This window comes from Molothrus aeneus, chromosome 10 (genome assembly GCF_037042795.1).
Source record: "Molothrus aeneus isolate 106 chromosome 10, BPBGC_Maene_1.0, whole genome shotgun sequence".
Lineage (NCBI taxonomy): Eukaryota > Metazoa > Chordata > Aves > Passeriformes > Icteridae > Molothrus > Molothrus aeneus.
In genome coordinates, this window is record NC_089655.1 from 2,106,163 (window position 1) to 2,124,681 (window position 18,519).

At 45.6% G+C, this 18,519-nt stretch overlaps 1 protein-coding gene across 2 annotated transcripts in view; it reads right to left on the bottom strand.

Moving 5' to 3' along the window:
• LOC136560524 (glypican-5-like) overlaps window positions 1-18,304 on the bottom strand; it is a 378,454-nt gene extending 360,150 nt beyond the window's left edge. For both annotated transcript variants that reach the window (XM_066556402.1, XM_066556401.1), the window contains exon 1: window positions 18,138-18,304. In XM_066556402.1, the coding sequence (XP_066412499.1) occupies window positions 18,138-18,303 (166 nt within the window). In that variant the 5' untranslated portion in view covers window position 18,304. The remainder of the gene's footprint in view (window positions 1-18,137) is intronic.
• Window positions 18,305-18,519: the final 215 nt, after the last annotated feature.

An 18,519-nucleotide genomic window follows, 5' to 3' on the forward strand; every position in this document is an offset into this window, starting at 1 on the left:
ACTGGAACCTACACAGGCATAAACCAGGCACTCCCTTCACTCCTTCAAGTCCATCTCCTCATTCTCCCCAGACAAGATTCCTGTCAGAACTCAGTGCATCCCTCTGGGTGTCCAGAGTTGCCAAGGACCCCACTGGGGTCTCAGAGACCCTGGCACACAGCCCAGAACACCTGGGGATTTGATTTTGACCCCTGGAGCAAGTTACCAGCTTTGTATGAGGATGTGAAAGTCACAGAGGTTTGAATGGTGTAATAATAAAATATTCACAGGGTGAAAATGTAGATTTTAGGATTTTTGGTATGGGGGTTGTGGGGACAAGATGGAGGAATCTGGGAGTGTCTAGTCCTTCTTTCTTCTTCTTGTTCTCCATTTTCTGCAGTGATGTTGGCACTTTGGGGTTGGTTTAGTGTAGAAGTGCACTGTCTAGCATGGGTGATAGGTATTGGGAATTCAGTGTAAATATGTTATATGTAGTTTGTAGTATAAAAGGACAACACCCCCTCAGGGGCGGTCACAGTGCCTGTGGCTGCCCTGCTGAGCAGATCTCTGCTGGGCAGAAAGAAAATTTTATAGATAAGAATTAATAAACAACCTCAAGACCGAAAAGTGAAGAGTCCAGACTCGTTCTTCAGTTGTGAGGGCCGAAGCAGAGACATCCTGCACATCTCACCGCTGCAATTAACAACCAAAACCCGAGAGATTCCCATCTCTTGATCCTCCCTGGCCCCTCAGCTCCCCTTCTCCCTGCCTTCCTCCAATTCTCTGCACACCTGTGGGACACCTGGAGCAGCTGGACACATTTCCAGCCCATGGGGCACAGCTTCCCTGCAGGAAGGAGCAGCTGTGCAGGGAGAGACCTCCTCATCCTCATCCTCAGTTTTCCAGGCTGTTCCTCAGAGAGTCTGGCTGTACCCAGGGGGCTGAAGGCAAAGAGCTGAGAAGGCAGCTGTGGTCACTGTTCTTTGCTTCATGCCTGTTACCAGACCTCTGGCAGGAGGAAAAGGGAATGGAACTCACACACAGGAATAAAGGGTCCTGTAACACACCTACAAAGCACCCACAAATGGAGATTTTCTCGTGTTTCCCAGAACAGCCTGGTTGTCTGAAGGGTGTTGGAAGATGCATCTTTGGCATCAATGCCCAGCAGCCATAATGCCACTGCTGGTAAACAGTCCTGAAGGAACAAAGTGATTAATTTCCACAGTTCACTGCCCCCTCCCTCTGGTCTTCCCCACACCAGCCCTAACCTCAGAACCAGCAAAATTTCAGTAGGAAGGCACAAAACTCATAGAATTTCACTGCAAACTCTTAATTAAGCAGCTGAGCAGAGACTCAGCTTGGAACATGCAAGAGCAGCAGGCAAGCACTGCCTGCCATGCCCAGGGACTGCCCTTGGCCACTCCTCCGTGCCTGGCACTTCTTTAGGTGGGTGATAAATTCTTTAATGCTGACTACACTCAATAACTTCCCATGAGCCCAGTGCTAAGTGAGATGTTCTCTGAATGTGGGAGGCAAGCAGCAGGACACTGACTGCTAAAGAGCTTGCTAACTACACACCACATGCAAATTCAAAAGATTTACACTCTCAAGGATCCATCCTTTTTTCTCCTAGAATTGACACAGAAGCATGAAGACTGATGTACCAAAAGTACATTATAAAACAACTCAGGCTGGTGGAGGCCATGGATTTCAGCAAGGGGGTTTCTACATTTACTGCAATGCCAACTCCTTCCTCCACTCTCCTGGGACAACACATGTCACTGAATGCAGAGGTGAGAGAAAAATTACAAGAACTTTCATTAATTTAGAGTCTATTACAACTCATCTTTCATTATGTCTCACCACATTCCAAGCAGTAAATCCCATACATTTTCTCCATCACCACAAAAAAAAACCAAAAACATAAATGCATACAAAATATTTTCTAGAGGAGTCTGGCAAATCTTCCTACTCCATGTCTAGTAAATCTACCTACTCCATGTTATCCAAGGACAGCTATGAACCACCAGCTGCATTCCTGCTCTCCAGAGGGGACAGCATTTCACTGCCACAGAACCCTGCCTTACCTGAAGAATGAGATACTGAAACCACAAGAGCTGGGAAGCCTCAGGTGGAACACAGCTTACAACAAAACTGAACTGGGTTCAAATGGAAGAAGTAGGTTTCCAGCTCTGTACATTTAGGGAAAAAACACTTTCTGAATGCAAATCACACAGGCTGCCTATCTAGTCCTACAGGGAGGACATAAAATTCTTCATGAAGGGTGTGAATCACCTCGTTCATCTCAACTCCAAACCCTAACGATAATTCAAATGTCAGCAACTGTTTTATCAACTTTTTAACAGGAACTGCTTCCTAATGTGCTCTACCTGCTGTGATAAGATCCATACAAAGTGGCAAAGCACAGAAAATTTCAAAGATATTGACAGGATCACAATAAAATGTATTTCCTATTCTTCTTCATTTTATCTGTCAACATAAAATCTGTAAGAAGGTTAGACTGGAAGAAGAAACAAAAGCAAAGATAAATCTAAAGGAACCAAGGGACTATTGGACATTTGGGCCTCAGAAAGGGAAATTGCAAGAACAGTATTTAAAAGGAGAGGAATAGCAGCTCCTCAATACTCCCTTTCCTCCCAAAATTTGAGTACTTCTGGTTTTACCATCTCACTTGAAAGCCATACATGAAGCCAAGTGCTCAACTATTTTCTCTTCCTTAAAAATATGTCCTAGTCTTGCCTAAGTATTAATTTTACAACTAAATCCTAATGCTTTCAATGAGCTTTTCCTGTAAGCCTGTAACTTCATTTTTGTGTATGACTTCAGAATGAGAAATGGCTGATTTAGATCAGTTTTTACCATTTGAACATATTTCTTTAGGATCCCATTCTGACTTTCATTATTTATTTTTAGGGAGAAGAAAGAAGAAAACTATAAAAATCCAGGTGAAATACCCAAGAATTTTAAGGAAAGCACCCTACACTCTTGATACTATTTACACAAAAGGAAGAACTGAACCATAACCAAGCAACTGCTTACTAGACAAGACACCCCTCACCAGGGCCAATTCTTCAACTTCATCACCCATGACAGAGTAATTAATTAAAACAGGCTGCAGCAAGACTCCAGCATCACAAGGTCTCTGCACCTCCTTCCCGTCCTGTGGTTCCTCATGCAGACAATGCCACTGCTGTCACTGCTGGAATTTGTCACAAACTGAATGTGATGCCACAAACTGGACCCACGAGCACTGGGAGGCATCCCAGAGCAGGAGAGACAGGAAAGAGCCCAGCACAGGTGACAGGAACTGCAGAGGAACACTCACTGAGCACAACCATGCACAGGAACCAGCTGACAGCCCCACAGGTCACATGCAAGACACCAGGAGCCTGTTCCTGATGGTCTAGGCTGAGCCCACATTTATGCTCAGATCACTTCTACCCCTCCAGACCACGTGTGCAGGAAAGAGGAAAGGCAAAAATATCAGAAAGCTTGGTTCAGCACCCCCTGATGTCAATGGAGACACCCAGTGGCATCAAGTCATACAAAATAAAACAAAATACAGTCAGAGACAGCTCTGTGCTGGGCTTCATGTGGGGATTTAGCAGTTTGAGACTAACAGAGCTCTGTACCCACAGAGCTTTGGGTCAAACTCTTGAGTAGATCCTGGAACAGGGATCACAGCCAGGAAACCCAAGAAAACCTATCCTTAGTAAGAAAAAATCAAAATTAAAATTAAGAGAAAAATGACCCTACAAAGAATTGTGATTTAGAAATGCTTTAATTACCTTAGAGTAACTTGCATTTCATTTCAGACAAGTGCTTGTGATTTTTAGCTGCATGCATTCAATGAAAACCAGTGGAAGGTCAAGCAGCCAAAACCCCAAACATATCATGGAGCTGGTGACAGCATTCGTGGGTCTAAAGCAGTGAGGGTTCATGAGCAAAGTTCATCTAACTCCCATGAAATTAATGCCACACCAGTATTGCCCCATAACCACATGGCAGTGCTCAGGATGGGACTGCTCTTCTGCCCTTTCTCATTTATTTTGGCACTGCTTTGTTCTCTCTGCCTGGACCTTGGAGGACGTTCTGATTGTGGCAGGAGCAGATAAGGAATGAAGAACTGGAGAAATCCAGACAGTCCACAGTGAAATCTCACCTGAAGGGCCATGCTCTGATTTCTGAGTACCAGTGACACCCTAGGCTGGAAAGCAGCCAAGCTCACTGCACAGGACACATTCCACCAGCCTCTCCAGGACCCCAGCAGCGTGTTCAGCAGGAAAATCTGCATCTTTCTGGGACTCCTTGAGCCAGGATAATGATTCTGAAACAGATGCTGCTTCCCAAAGGCTGAGGGGAGGCAGGAAGATGTTCTAAAAGCCTTTAAACTGAGGCCACAGACAAACAACTTTCAAAACCCAGTGTGGAAACCCCTGATGGACTCCTACATGTGGCAACACTAAAATGCACGTTTGACCTAAGGCTCCACACTTTGTTTCAGACATGGAAAAGAGGAATACTAAAATGCACATTTGACCTAAGGCTCCACACTTTGTTTCAGACATGGAAAAGAGGAATACTAAAATGCACATTTGACCTTAGGCTCCACACTTTGTTTCAGACATGGAAAAGAGGAATACTAAAATGCACATTTGACCTTAGGCTCCACACTTTGTTTCAGACATGGAAAAGAGGAAGATCTCTTCCATTAGTTTGCTTAGACCAGTAAGCAGTTCTTAGTGGAGAGTGCCCTCTGCTATGTGAATGTTCAGTGCTTTCCCAAGACTGGCTTTTGATTTGGACCCTGTGCACCTGTTATATAAATAAAGAAATCATGTTTCTCCCTGACATCACTCCAACAAGGCACCTCCCCAGCACATTGAACTGATTATCCTTCCCTTGTGCTGTTCCACCCAGAGCCACCAGCACTCCTGGAGCTCTGGGGTGGCCAGCACAGCTGGACATGGGGCAGGCAGTGCTGGCTCTGCTCAATCCACATTTGGGAAAGCCAGGGGCAGGCAGGGGATGGCAGCCACAGAGACACAGCAGCCAGGCTGGCACAGGCTGGCCCCAGGCAGCCCTTGCTGCTCAGCTCATGTTTTGGCACCTGGGATAGTGACTTAGAACAAACTTTCCAAATCCAAGCCAAGAGCCCTGCCAACAAATGACACTGACACTTTTCATCCCAGCTGGGGTTTGTTTCTATCAGAGAAGGCACAGCAGGTCTGTTACAACAAGGGGGAAGCTCCCAGTTAGCTTTAGATCCCAAGCAGGTACAGCCAAACCACAGCTGCTTTTTGGGGAATGCAAATGTTTAGATTTCCTGACATATCTAAGGCAAACCAGATTAGAAAGAGTAAATTTGATTATTGCAGCTTGAAACTGAAAATGCAATGCTTTAGCCAAATACAACTTTGGGCTGCTCCAAATGGTAACAGATATATTTTTTCCCAAACTTCAAAACTCAGATTAGGAGATTAAAGCCAAGTCTTCTCAGAGCAGAAGTTTGAAAGCCTTTCCCTGAGAGCTGTGCTTTCAATTCCTTTTTTTAAAGCCCTAGTCTGTTTTGGGAAGCCAGTGGTTTTTCTACATATACTTTGTTCTCTTGCCTTCACACTCATTACACCACCCATGTAAAATGAGAAGGAGCACTGCAGTTCTCAAAGCTGGATCTTGTTGTGAGCTGCAGGGAGGGAATATTTTCATCACCATCATAGGGCAACCATGTAAACCCCTGGGTGTGACCGTGTTCACAGGGGTCTGAGGATCTGACTCCATGTTTCAGAAGGCTTGATTTATTATTTTATGATATATATTACATTAAAACTATACTACAACAGTAGAAGAAAAAGGTTTCATCAGAAGGCTAGCTAAGTTAAGAATAGAAAGTAAAGAAGGATAACAAAGGTTTGTGGCTCTGACTCTCTGCCTGAACCAGCTGGGCTGTGATTGGCCATTAATTACAAACATCTAAGATGGGCCAATCCCAGCTGCACCTGTTGCATTCCACAGCAGCAGATAACCATTGGTTACGTGTTGTTCTGAGGCCTCTCAGCTTCTCAGGAGGAAAAATCTTAAGGAAAGGATTTTTCATGAAAAGATGTCTGCAACACCTGGGTGCTGCTCCCCAATTATCACCTAACAAGCCCCTGCTTCTAAAAACATCACCCCAGCCTTCCAGTTGCCACGTTTTTGAGTTTCCTTATGGAAGGACAATGGAGCAGGAGCACAGGACATTAAGGTTTGTGACTGCATTAGAGGGATGGAGCACCTCTCCTACAATGACAGCCTGAGTGAACTGCAATTGTTTAGCCTGCACAAGGGAAGGGCTCAGGGTGATCTAATTACAGCCTTCCAGCACCTGAGAGGAACCTACCAAAAAAATGGAATTATTGCCAAGAGCATGGAGTGACAGGACAAGGAGAGCAGATTCAAACCCAGAGCAGTCTTAGATTTGATATTAGAAATTCTCTGCTGTGAGGGTGGTGAGGCCCTGGCACAGGTTACCCAGAGAAGTTATGGATGTTCCATCCTTGGAAGTGTTCAAAGCCAGGCTGGACAGGGCTTGGAGCAACCTGGAATAGTGGAAAGTGTCCCTGGGTTGGGTCCCATCCAACCCAAACCACTCCATGATTTCACCCTCTGAGAGACTCCCAGGACAAGCCACGTAAAGCCCAAACCATGCAGCATTCTGCAGAGAGACAGACAAGACAGATATGCTTTGGGGAGGACAGACACAAGCTCTGAGCTGGAGCAGTAGAGAATGATCTGAATGTGGGCAGCATGCCAGGGATGGCTACACAGGACTGGAATAGAGGGATCTAATCCCTCCCTTTGGAGCAGGACCAAATCCACCTGGGGATGCAAACTTTACCCTCTGTCACAGACATCTTTTATGGAAAATCCTTTCCTTAGGATTTTTCCTCCTGAGAAGCTGAGAGGCCTCAGGAACAAAATGTACCCAATGGTTATCTGCTGCTGTGGAATGCAACAGGTGCATCTGGGATTGGGCTCATGTGGTTGTTTCTAATCCATGGCCAATCACAGACAGCTGGCTCAGACTCTCTGTCCCAGACACAAGCTTTTGTTATCATTCCTTCTTTTGCTATTCTTACCTAACCTTCTGATGAAATCCTTTCTTCTATTCTTTCAGTATAGTTTTAATATAATATATATCATAAAAGAATAAATCAAGCCCTCTGAAACATGGAGTCAACATTCTCATCTCTTCCCTCATCCTCAGACCCCTGTGAACACGGTCACAACCCTCATCTTTGAGCCTTTCTCAGCCATGAAGAATAACTTCTCCACATCAGTAACAACAAAACACTGCTCAAGAATTAACACCCCAAAACAGGGAAACACTGCTAAACAGAGGGTTAAGGACCAGAGCTCCCCTCAACCTCAAAACTTAAGATATACTCAGACTTGCTCTGGAAATGTCATGTCTATTTGCAAGACTTAAAATTGTGATCAATGTCTTCTGATTTCAGTAGCCTAATTGCCACCTCACCTACACACCTGCAGTACAGTGAACTACCTACCACCAGCAAAATCTAGGGGGAATATTTTATTTAAGTTAGAAGCAAATGCTCCACACATCTTCAGGTATCCCCATGCTCCTTTCCACAACAATGCAGTTTCCCACTAGCAGTCCTGCAACTCGACTGCTGCTCAGTTTGGTCACTTGAAAACTGATTTTTCTCCATGCTTCCATCTTCCACTACATGGCAAATCTGTGAATTTGTTATTTTGCCTTCCTGATCATGGAATGTTATATCCCCATGCTGTTTGCTCCTTCTTCACAATACTCAAACCTATAAAGGAGGAAGAAACCTATTCTTAGGGCTCAAATACCAAGTTATAATCCTTAATGAGTCACCACATCTGGAATTCACTTCATTCATTCCAGGTGCACGGGACCCAAATTTAGTTTAGATTAATTTACACCAACAAGCTTATTGCTCTGGGACCAGTGCAAAAGCACAGAGCATCGTTTCAGAGCAGAACAAACCACAGCAGTTGTCATTTGAGCGTTACTGCAAAGAGGAAGGCCCTAAGAATAGGATAATGCTGTATTTTAGCAAGGAAGAGCTAGGTTTTGCATTAGGAAAAAAACCTATGCAGGAGAGTAATTAAGCACTGGAACAAACAGACAAAAAAGGCTGTGATCTTCTCTCACTGATTTAAACAGTTTATTCTGGCCACAAGCAGAGGGAATGGACCAGATGATCACTTCAGCTCTCTTTCAGTACTATTTTCTGTTATTATAATCTTTCAGCAGCTCTCAGCAGTGTATTTTTCTAATTACATCCAGTTTTCAACAGATTAGTCTCCCTTTATTCACATTTCCTAGCACAAACACCCAGAGCAAGCTGTTCCTGGACACCAGCTCCTTTGGCACTATGTTGCAGTACCTTTTGTGAGGATTTGGCCCTTAAGATCTCTCAAGAGTAGAGCTTTAATTTCACAGCACGGATCTTGCTCATTTTACTCCATATTTACCGAGAACAAAGGGAAGACTATGCAAATGCCCTGCTACTTAGACCTGAACAAAGTGGAAGCAAACATGTAGATGTGAATGGGAGACATAATGGTAGGAAAAAAAGCAGCCCTTTTCAAAAGTGAAATGACTTTGTCAGGGTCCCTTTGCACTACGTGCATGGATGATTTGTGACAAAACAAAAAAGTGCTAGCCTAGCACGTCACCCATGTCAGAGATTAGAGCACTTCAAAACCTTCAGTAGTTCAAGCACTTGCTGGAACTTGAAAGGCTTTCTTAGGCAGTGCTGAGCTTCTTTATGGCTTTTACACGACTTTGATGTGCACCTAAGAGTGAGGAATCTTAATCTGAAAGTTTTCTATGGAAACACCCATTTTGTGTAATAAATCAGAAAATCTCATCACCCTGATTAACGCTGAGTCAAAAGTTTGCAAGTGTTTTTTTGCCCAAAGTTAAAGATTCAGAGTCATTGTTTCAATACCCTGAATTTCCAAGCACTTTGGTACTTTCAAAAGCTTCTACAAAAATTGCACTGGTGTAATATTTCTGCTCATTGACAAAGTATGGTGTGCAAGGAAGTAGGTGCTCATGCAAGTGTCACTTTCTCCCCCATTCTCACTCCCTCTTGAAGGCAAAGACTTCAAGTTTTCCTTGAAGTTAAGGGATGTGGGGACACACAATCAGTTTCTCCTGTGTTACAAAACTTCTTCTCTGAGTGCAAACATGGATGTGTAAACATCAGCTTCATTTCCCCCCTCACTCCACACCCTTAACCCCTAGGAGCATTAATGGGAATTATGCATGCATAACGAGCACAGAATGCTCCCCTTATGAATAGGGGCCTTGTTGGAACAATGAATACATTTAACCATTAACATCTAGGGATGTGCCCAACTATCCAATTTAACTAGCTGCCAGACAAAGCTACCATGACCTATCTGATATTGTCAGGTTTGCCACTGCAGCTCTCTGAAATTTGTCTCTCATTTGTTTCTGAAGGAGGTGACAGCTCTTTGTCACAGGGAGCTCCTTGCAGGAGGATGGGCTCCAGAGCTCTGGTACATCCACCAGGGGATGGAAGAACTCGGCACAGGCACAGACCATGACCCCAGGAAGCAAGCAGAGGCATCAGAAGACCAAAAAAATCTCTAGATATAATTTAAGTACATATATATGCTGGCCATCAGTATTAATAGACACTCAGTAAGAGCAGAGAAAGGCAGAATATGGCACAGAATCACATAAAGTAGGCTGAGAATTACATTTCAAAAGAAAATAGTGCAAAGACAACTTCTAGGGAAATAATTTTGTCCTCTGCAGGTCTGAAATTCCTATACAATTACCTGGCTACACTTGTTCTTTATTTCTGTATTTTAGCCATCAAAATGCAAGACAGAACCTGAGGATATGTATCAATGATACCCTCCTGAGACTTCTGAGTCCACAAAATAAATGTAATGTTATCATCTGTGATACTCAAAATTCCTCCGTTGTCTTAATTTCTTTCTGTATTCTTCCAGCTTGTGCTGTGAAATTTCACAAGTTCAAACTTTACTCGTTATTCATGCATGTATGAATACACTAAGAAGGTAATTAATAACTCTCCTTTAAAACTGATGTACTGAAAAGACTGAAATAGATAGATTTATTCTCCTGGAAGTGCACACACACTGTGTCTGAGTAAGGAAAGGCAAGGTTGTGATTGCTCCATCATAAATCATTTGTGTAACTCTGCTGAGCTGCTTGGTGCTGTACAATGGCACAGAGCCCCAGGAGGGTCCAGGACAGGCAAGGAATCCATAAAACTCATCTGTCAGACTGCCAGGGTCAGCCTTTGGGCAGCACCCTGGACAGAAGGGAGCGCTGCTGGCCCAGAGGGTTCCTGTGGCCGCCACCTCGCTGAGCTGCGGCGCTTCCCCTGCCATCAGGCACCAGCACGGGACCCAGCATGGAATCAGCAAAGCCACCGGAGATTCACTTCACATCCTGAATGAAACAGGGAGGCAAACCTGCTCTTTAGGTTCCTCTGCAGGGTGGTCTGACAGACCAGTGCTGCTGCAGCAGCTCAGACACAAAGGGCTCATCCTGTCATCACCTGCATCACCACAGAGAATATTTATCTGCTGGAAGGGACAAAATGCAGCCATAAAAAGGGTCAGAGCAAGTTGGCACAGTTCTGCTATGGCTACAGTTCCCTGTCCAGACCAGGCTCAGGCCCCAGCACACCTGGATCTAGAGATCACTGGGTCAGGAAGGACACAAAACAGGGCAAACCTTGGGGAAAAACCACAAAACCTTGTCCTCCTCAGTCTGTGCTATGGAATCCTGTGCACAGCTTAAAGCTCCTAGCTTGAAGCTCTGGTTACTTTTGTGCATCTCAACAGAAGATACTGTGCAGAAATATTTTGTGTTTTGCCATCAAATAATATAATATACTGCCTCAAAACACTAAATCCTCACTGCTTGGTGGAAGATTTAAACAGGCTTGCCTCCCTATCTTATTCTAGCCTTAGGATAAATCATTTAATATTAGCTAGATGCTTTCTTTCATCCACTTGTGCTGCTCAGAAGTTCCTTGTATGTGAACAAAGCAAACACCTTTAAATATATCTTCATGTGTATGAGGATAACCCTATCATCTTAAATGCTGATACCTAATCAACACATTGATACACTCCATATAAATTTTGTCACAGGCCTGACTGGTGTCTGAGAATTGACTCTGATCCATCAAAATTTTTATTTTCCCCTAGAAGCAGAAGCTATGCTCTAAACTGATATGTGATGAGTATGCATCTGAACTATTATTAAACATATGCCACTTTATCATGTCATTTTATGCTTTCATGGGACAAAGATTCAATTACAAAGACTTTACAGTATTTGGAACTGGTTTTATACCATTAAAAAGCAAAACCATTTCACCACTCAGGGTGCATTTTACACATATCCTTGCTTTTTACAGATCCTCAGGCTATGACATTTTTCATTATTAATCCTTATGAAAGCTCTTCTTTATTTTGATGTATTTATTTTATTGATTTATATAGCAATTATCGTGCCAACTTTGTTTCCACTCACCACATCAGTGCCTTTTCATTAGCACTGCCCTTTGGTTAAGAGCTGTCTGCTAAGACCTGCCACACTAGCATGGGGGTGTGGGAACATTATTTTTCTATTATTTTCTCATAACAATTTGGTAGCAAAACTTCAGTGGCACATAAAGTATTCCAGAGGCAGCTTTTGGGAGCCACCAGTATTTTAGGATGAGTCATTTCCTACTAAGCTTTTTTTCCATCCCAAGGTCCAGTTCAACTCCAGAATCACCAGATCTTGAGCAGACCATTAAAAATAAAAATCATTACACACTCTTTTCAGCAGAGATTTCTCAGAGAATGAATAGACCATGTGAATTGTAGCAATACTTGACTCAGTCTGACAAGAAGATTGTGTGCTGGGGGAGAGTAGGTTCTCTGCTGACTCTTGGATACCTTCCCAAGACATTTACAGGAAAGGCTGATCTGAGTAACTAAGTCATTTTTCTTCTCACCTGGACCAAATGCTCATGCAAGCCACCAAGGACAATGATCTTGGGGCTCGTGGATATGAAAACTACAGGTTTCCATCTGGCAGTGGAACAGCAATTCCATCTTTATGAGGCATTAAGTAAGTTTAAACACATTTTTTCTGCCTATAGATTACTCCCAAGAGGGCATTACAGAGTGGGCAGCTGGTCCTGCGTCAAACAGAAATTTAAGACATGGGAAAAGAAGGGGAAAAAAGATGTTACTGCTGGTGAGACCTTGCCTGTACCTACAGGCATGACCAGCTTCAGGTTAACACTTCTGGTGACAGCCTGAGCCTGAAGAGTGCCATAAAAGCCTGAAAAGATTAATGAAGGAAGGGTCCTTAGTCCAGAGGAGCTGCAGGCTGCAGAAGCAAAGCTTTCCTTCTACTCAGAACAACTATTTCAGCAGGCACAGACCACAGCCCCTGACTGAGTGAGAGGAGTGAAGGAAGGACAGCTTTCAGCTTCAGCTTCCAGCTCAGAAACCAATGTAACTTCGAGCCTTTTCCCTCACCTAAGGGAAGAATTAAGTGAAAGTCAGCCTGAAGAAGTGAAGGTACAGCTCAGTGATAATTTTTCTAGCTGCAATCTACCACCCTTTTTTCACGGTTGGGTTTTCAGCAATAAAGTTACAGCAATACATCATGATATAGCCTGTAGACAGGGAAACTGAGGCACAACAGTTCTCAGAGAGCAACAAAGATGGGAACAGAATCCATCTCACACTGCACCAGCCCACCCTCTCTGTGCTATAAATCACCAAGAAGCCTGTGTGTTCATAAATAAACAAATACCAAGTGTAACAGGAAAAACACCTTCCACTTAACAAGCTGCAAGGTAATGCCATGGACATTTCAAACTTGGGTAACAACCAGGTTTGCCAAAAAGAAACAGGAACCTCATGGAAACAGGACTATTTTTGTGCCTTTTTTCAGAATTGTAACCACCCTATACAGTTCTCTGCATAAACAGAACTGTGCTCATCCAGCAATGCTTTCTCCCAGAGGGAGCCTTCATCCACCCTGCTGAAGGCAGTCCCACAAACCACACGTGCAGGTGGACAGAATATCCAACTGCAGCTCACACCAGAGCATTTTAGTCTCTCATTCTGATGGGGTAAAAACTTCCCAGAGCCAATAGAGCAAGTCCACATCTCCTCTGACACAGAGCAGACACTGACAGAATGTTACTGTGAGCAAAATGCCTTCCTGCACTACACCTTCACCAGGGGAACCTCGCTGCTCTCATTAGGGAGGCAGAAAAGCTGAGCAGGAATAAAAGAAAAACAGGAGAATAAAGTGTGGCATGACCCACTTCATAAGAAAATGGGCAATTTAATAGATATTCTTGGACATATACAAAATAGGGATCTAGTTCATGCTCCTTTCTCAACACACATGGGAGCTGTGCCACAGACAGAGGTGGGAAGAGATCCAGTCTAATGCATGCACCACACACAGCAAGGGGCTTCTGGTGGAATCTAGGACTTGTCTGTCATTATTCAGAGAGTAAAACAGTTTTAATGTATAAATTGTTAATGCATGTCCAGCTCTACAATGGGATATTCAATATAGACACAGTAATGAACACTCCTGCTGATTTAAGGTGCAGGATGACACCAGAGAATAAAGCAGCTTTTACTAGAACAAAACCTGCCCTTCAGAAGTTCCAGAGCACAGCCTGGGCATCTTCTGCACTCTTTATAAACCAGGAGTATAACAAGATAAAGCTAATCATCCCTTTGGTGGTTTTCTACAAGATGATTATTTGTAAGGTAAAGAGCTCCTAAAATTCTTTCACAAATGACATATTTTCCATGCTTCCCAGAAACCAGCCCAATTCTTCTCTCTTACTTACCATATGTTTACAGACTGGGGTTTTTGCATGCTCGGGCACTACTCAAGCAGGCAGAGGGAGAACTGAGCATATGTGAATGTAGGATGTTCTCGTGGTTGCTTACATGATTACCCAAGGAATCACAAGAGGACTTTTATTGTATTTGCAGGGAGCCCCATGGCAGGGAGGAATGATGAATCTGACTCCACGTTCTCAGAAGGCTAATTCATTATTTTATGATACTATATTATAATAAAGAATGCTATGCTAAACTATACTAAAGAATACAGCAAGGATACTTACTGAATGCTAAAAAAAAATAATGAAAACTCCTGACTCTTTCCAGAGTCCTGACACAGCTTGGCCCTGATTGGCCAAAGAGTGAAAACAACTCACAGCAGAATCCAATGGAACAATCACCTATGAGCACAACACAGGAGAAGCAAATCAGATAATTATTGTTTTCCTTTCTCTCTGAGGCTTCTCAGTTTCCCAGGAGAAAAATCCTGGCTGAAGGAATTTTTCAGAAAATGTGAATGCCACAGACTTTTATTCTGCTTCTGCTACCATTCACTGCCTGACTGTGGTCACGTCACGTCACAGACTCCACTTGGGTCCATCCAGTTGTCCCCCTGAGAACTTGGAGAGCAGTGACAGGCAGGCACCACCACGCCCCACGTCCCAGAAAAACCTGGGAGTGTCCAGAACTCCTCTGGAGCCCGTGCCAGGGCGCACTGGGGGCTGTAACACAAGCCAGGGCTGGCAGGGCACGGCCAGCACAGCAGCCCCCGCCCGGGAGCCATTCCAGACGGGGCAGCACTCGTCAGGTTGGAGCCATCCAGACTCCCTGGAACCAAAGGCTTAGTCCCCTGGCAGGATTAACATAGCCCTGCACCCCTGGAGACTGCTTAGAATCCTCTCTCATCAAAATGGAGCTCCTACAGAAACATCCCGGCTCAGTCTGTGATAATCAAAGTACACGAGCAGGGACACATTACCTCATTTCTCAGTCTGGGGAAGGCACAAAAAGCCCTTCCTGTGGATCACAGCCAAGGCAGGAGGACCTTTACCTGACCAATCTTTGCTATTTGCAGCAAATTACCCTTAAAACACTCCATTTGTACCAAAAAGTAAAGTACCAGAGAGAAGCACAGATTCCACCAGAGGAGAAGGGAGTGTCACAGACAGACCAAGCAGATCTGCTGTGTGAAAATGTCTGCAGTTTGGATGTCCTACCCATCCCATACCCAAACACGTCCTTAGCCCTGCACTCATCCATGGACTAGACTTCACAGTAGAAAAATATCTCATGTCTTTTGGGGGAAGCTGTGGAAGGGAAATTTAAAAGAAAACTCCTGCTCATCTCTAAGAGCTCATTCAGGTGACAATTTTCAGGCAGCTTGCTGCAAGATTCACATCACACCTTATGAGCAAAAGCCTTTTTTTTTTTCCTTTCCTTAGGAGTCTTCCTCCTTCCCTTGACACTACATTTTACCCAGGAGGTTGGCAGGTCCTGCCCAAGCTCCCCACCTCACTTCAGGCCATGCTGCCAGCCCTCTCCCAGCACTCAGCAATCCCAGGAACCTGGCTGCAGACCAGGTGAGCACAGGGAAGCGGGATCCAGGATCCACCAGCTGACAGCTCCAGCACTGCAACCACAGCTAATGCCACAGGAGAGGGTAGGCTACTAATTCTCCCAAGCATTTCATTTGATTCCAGGTAAAATGGACACCACCCATAAGAGAAGACAGAACATTTACACCTGTCTGTCTGTCCATCCCTCCCCAGACACTGGGTTGGGCCTCTCTCCCTGACTGAGCTGCTGGTTCTCCTGAAGGGTCTAAGAACCTAATAATCATTAAGGCCTCTGCCAGATTTGTTCTATTAGCCTATAAATACTGGCATGAGATTAGCCAAGGGCTTTCAACACTTTGGTGACTAAAAATATCTAATAGACAGACAACAGGACTGCAAAAGTTTCATTTTTTTGGAGAAAAGCCCAAACCAACATGTAGGTGACTGAGGAGCACCCTAGGGCAGGGCAGGCCTGGCCCATGTGAGCAGAAGTGAGCAGAAATAAAAGCTCCTGGCACTGCACCCAGGGCTCAATTCAGCCCAGCATGCTGCTCCCCAGTGCCACCCCCAGCTCCCACCACTCCTCCACTTTAGCTGACATCCAGCATCTCTAGGGGATGTGCTTCAACATTTGTGTGGCATTAAAATGAGCCCCAATGTCAGGAGAAATGTGTGTATATTAAGATATATTCACTGATAACAGCTGCCCAGGAAGATGCTGGAAAACACTTCAGTATTTAATTAAAAGAGGGCACAAGACAGGAGGCATTAGTGCCCAGCAGGGATCATCAAAGCACACCAGCTGTGGTGCAGCAGAGTGATTCTCAAGGAACAGGGAAGATCAATATGCACCACTTGTTCTCAGCTCTGCTCCAAACCTCTTCAAAGGAAACCTTTATGAGCTAAAATTTAAAAGCATTATTACCCTTCCTCACCTTGTCTCTTGCCATTTCTTTTCTGGGAGCTTGTTATTCAACAGGGGAGTTGGACAGGACACAAGAAGACAATGAAGCCTGTCAAGTAGGGTTGGAACTAAATGAGCTTAAGGTCCCTCCCAACCCAAACCATTCCATGATTCTGTGATTCTCTTCAGCATCACAGGACCTGTATCTTCCTTCTGAAAGCACACAACTTTTTGAGAAAGTTTCTTCTACAGCACTAGAGTTTTATAGATAATGTAAATCCCTCAAATCAGAGCTGGAGGGACTTCTTCCAGGAAGAGCTCAGGAGAGAGGGTTAAGCATCCATCACAATGGATGAAAAGCCTTGTTTTGCCTCTCCAGAACAACCACCATCTGATGCTTCTATCAGCACAGAACAGTAAAACCAGGCTTCAAAATGTCATTCCTGAAAATCTCTTCTTGCCAGAAAAAGACAAATGATTCTTCCTCCACAGGTAACTCTACACCCCTGTGTCATCTCAACTACCTCATGCAAAGTGAAGATCACCAGCACTCTGCAATCGATTACAGCCACAAGAGATCAGCCCAATGGCCTATCAAATTTAATCCCCAAGACAGAAACCCGTGCCAGAAAACAGATCCAAAACTCATCTAAGACAAGGAGTCTTTCCATCAAACTCCACAGGCTTTGAATAGAACTGCTCTCAAAAATAAAAAAAAAATTAAAAAAAAAAAAAAAAAGTAAAAATAATAAAACAACAACCCAAATTGAAACTTGTACCACCACACACCTCTAGGCAATTGCAGTGGCATGATGTAGCTAGAAATTGTGTTAGGAGATTGATATTCTCTTTTTTTATTTCAATGCCTGCAAACATTGTCTTTAAACAGATTCACTGAACTATTTAGATTGGAAAACATGTAAAAGTGAGGAATGTGACTTCATTATCTAGATATATGATACATTCACAAAAGTTTAATTACGAAGTGCTTCATCCCCTTACCAGGTTAGTTGTAGAATACGCAATAAAAAAGTCTATTCTTATTATCTACGTATTACTTTTCCCTTTCAGTGCTGCCAGGCATTGTTCCCGAACTCTGCAAAGGCAAAACGGAACAACACTCTGCTCATCAACTTTCCCAAGTGCTGCATACTTACTGCTTAACTAAGTAAAAGCCAAGTTCTGCTGGCTGTATCCCTCCAAGGTGTCACCTCTGCCTTTCCCTATGACAGCGCTCCCGAACCCATCCGCAAGATAACTCTTCCCGGGCCAGAACTTACAGCGAATTCAGCCCCTGGCTGCTGACCCCACACCTAGCCGGCAAAACAAACCTGCCAAAAACTGCCCGGCAAAACAAACCTGCCAAAAGCTGCCCGGTACCGACTGCCTCCTGCCAAGGGAGCCTTGCCGCGGGGAGCGCTCTGCCCCGGCACTCGGCGCAAGGATGGCAGCGGTGCGAACGCGGGATGGAAGCCCCGCTGCTGGCGGTGGGCAGCGGTGTGCAGCACCACCTGCACGGTGCAGGAGCAGCAGTCCTGCCGCTCTGCCCTCCCGGGAAATGCCGAGTTCTTTCAGCCAGCGGCGTGTCCGGTGCGCTCGCTGCCGCTCCCCAGCCCGCCGGGAGGGAGCCGGGGCGGCAGCGGCACCGCGGGACCCCGGCTGAGGCGAGCCCGGCTGAGGCGAGCCCGGCCCCCGCCCCGCAACCCTCCCGCGGCGGAGCGGCCACCCGCGGGTACCCCGGTACTGACCGGCCGTGGGCACGTCGGGGACCAGCTTGAGGGGCCCGATCTGCCGCAGCTGGAACGCCGTCCGCACTTCGTGGCAGCTGGGGGACCTGCCCGCCGCCACCGCGCCGCAAAGCCCCGCCGCCAGCAGCCACAGCCCCAGGACGGCGCGGCTCCCGCCGGCGGCCATCTCGCACCCCGGCCACGGCCGCGGGCGGCCCGAGCGCTGCGGGGCGCGGGCCCTCAGCCGGTCCCGGCGGCGGCAGCGCTGCCCCCGCCCGCCGCCCGCGCTCCTCCTCGGCGGGAGCGGCCGCCGCCCCTCCCCGCCCCTCCCAGCGGGGCCCGAGGGGCGCCGCCGCCCCCCGAGCGCGGCGGGGGCAGGGCCGGCGGCGGGCCGGGAGCCCCG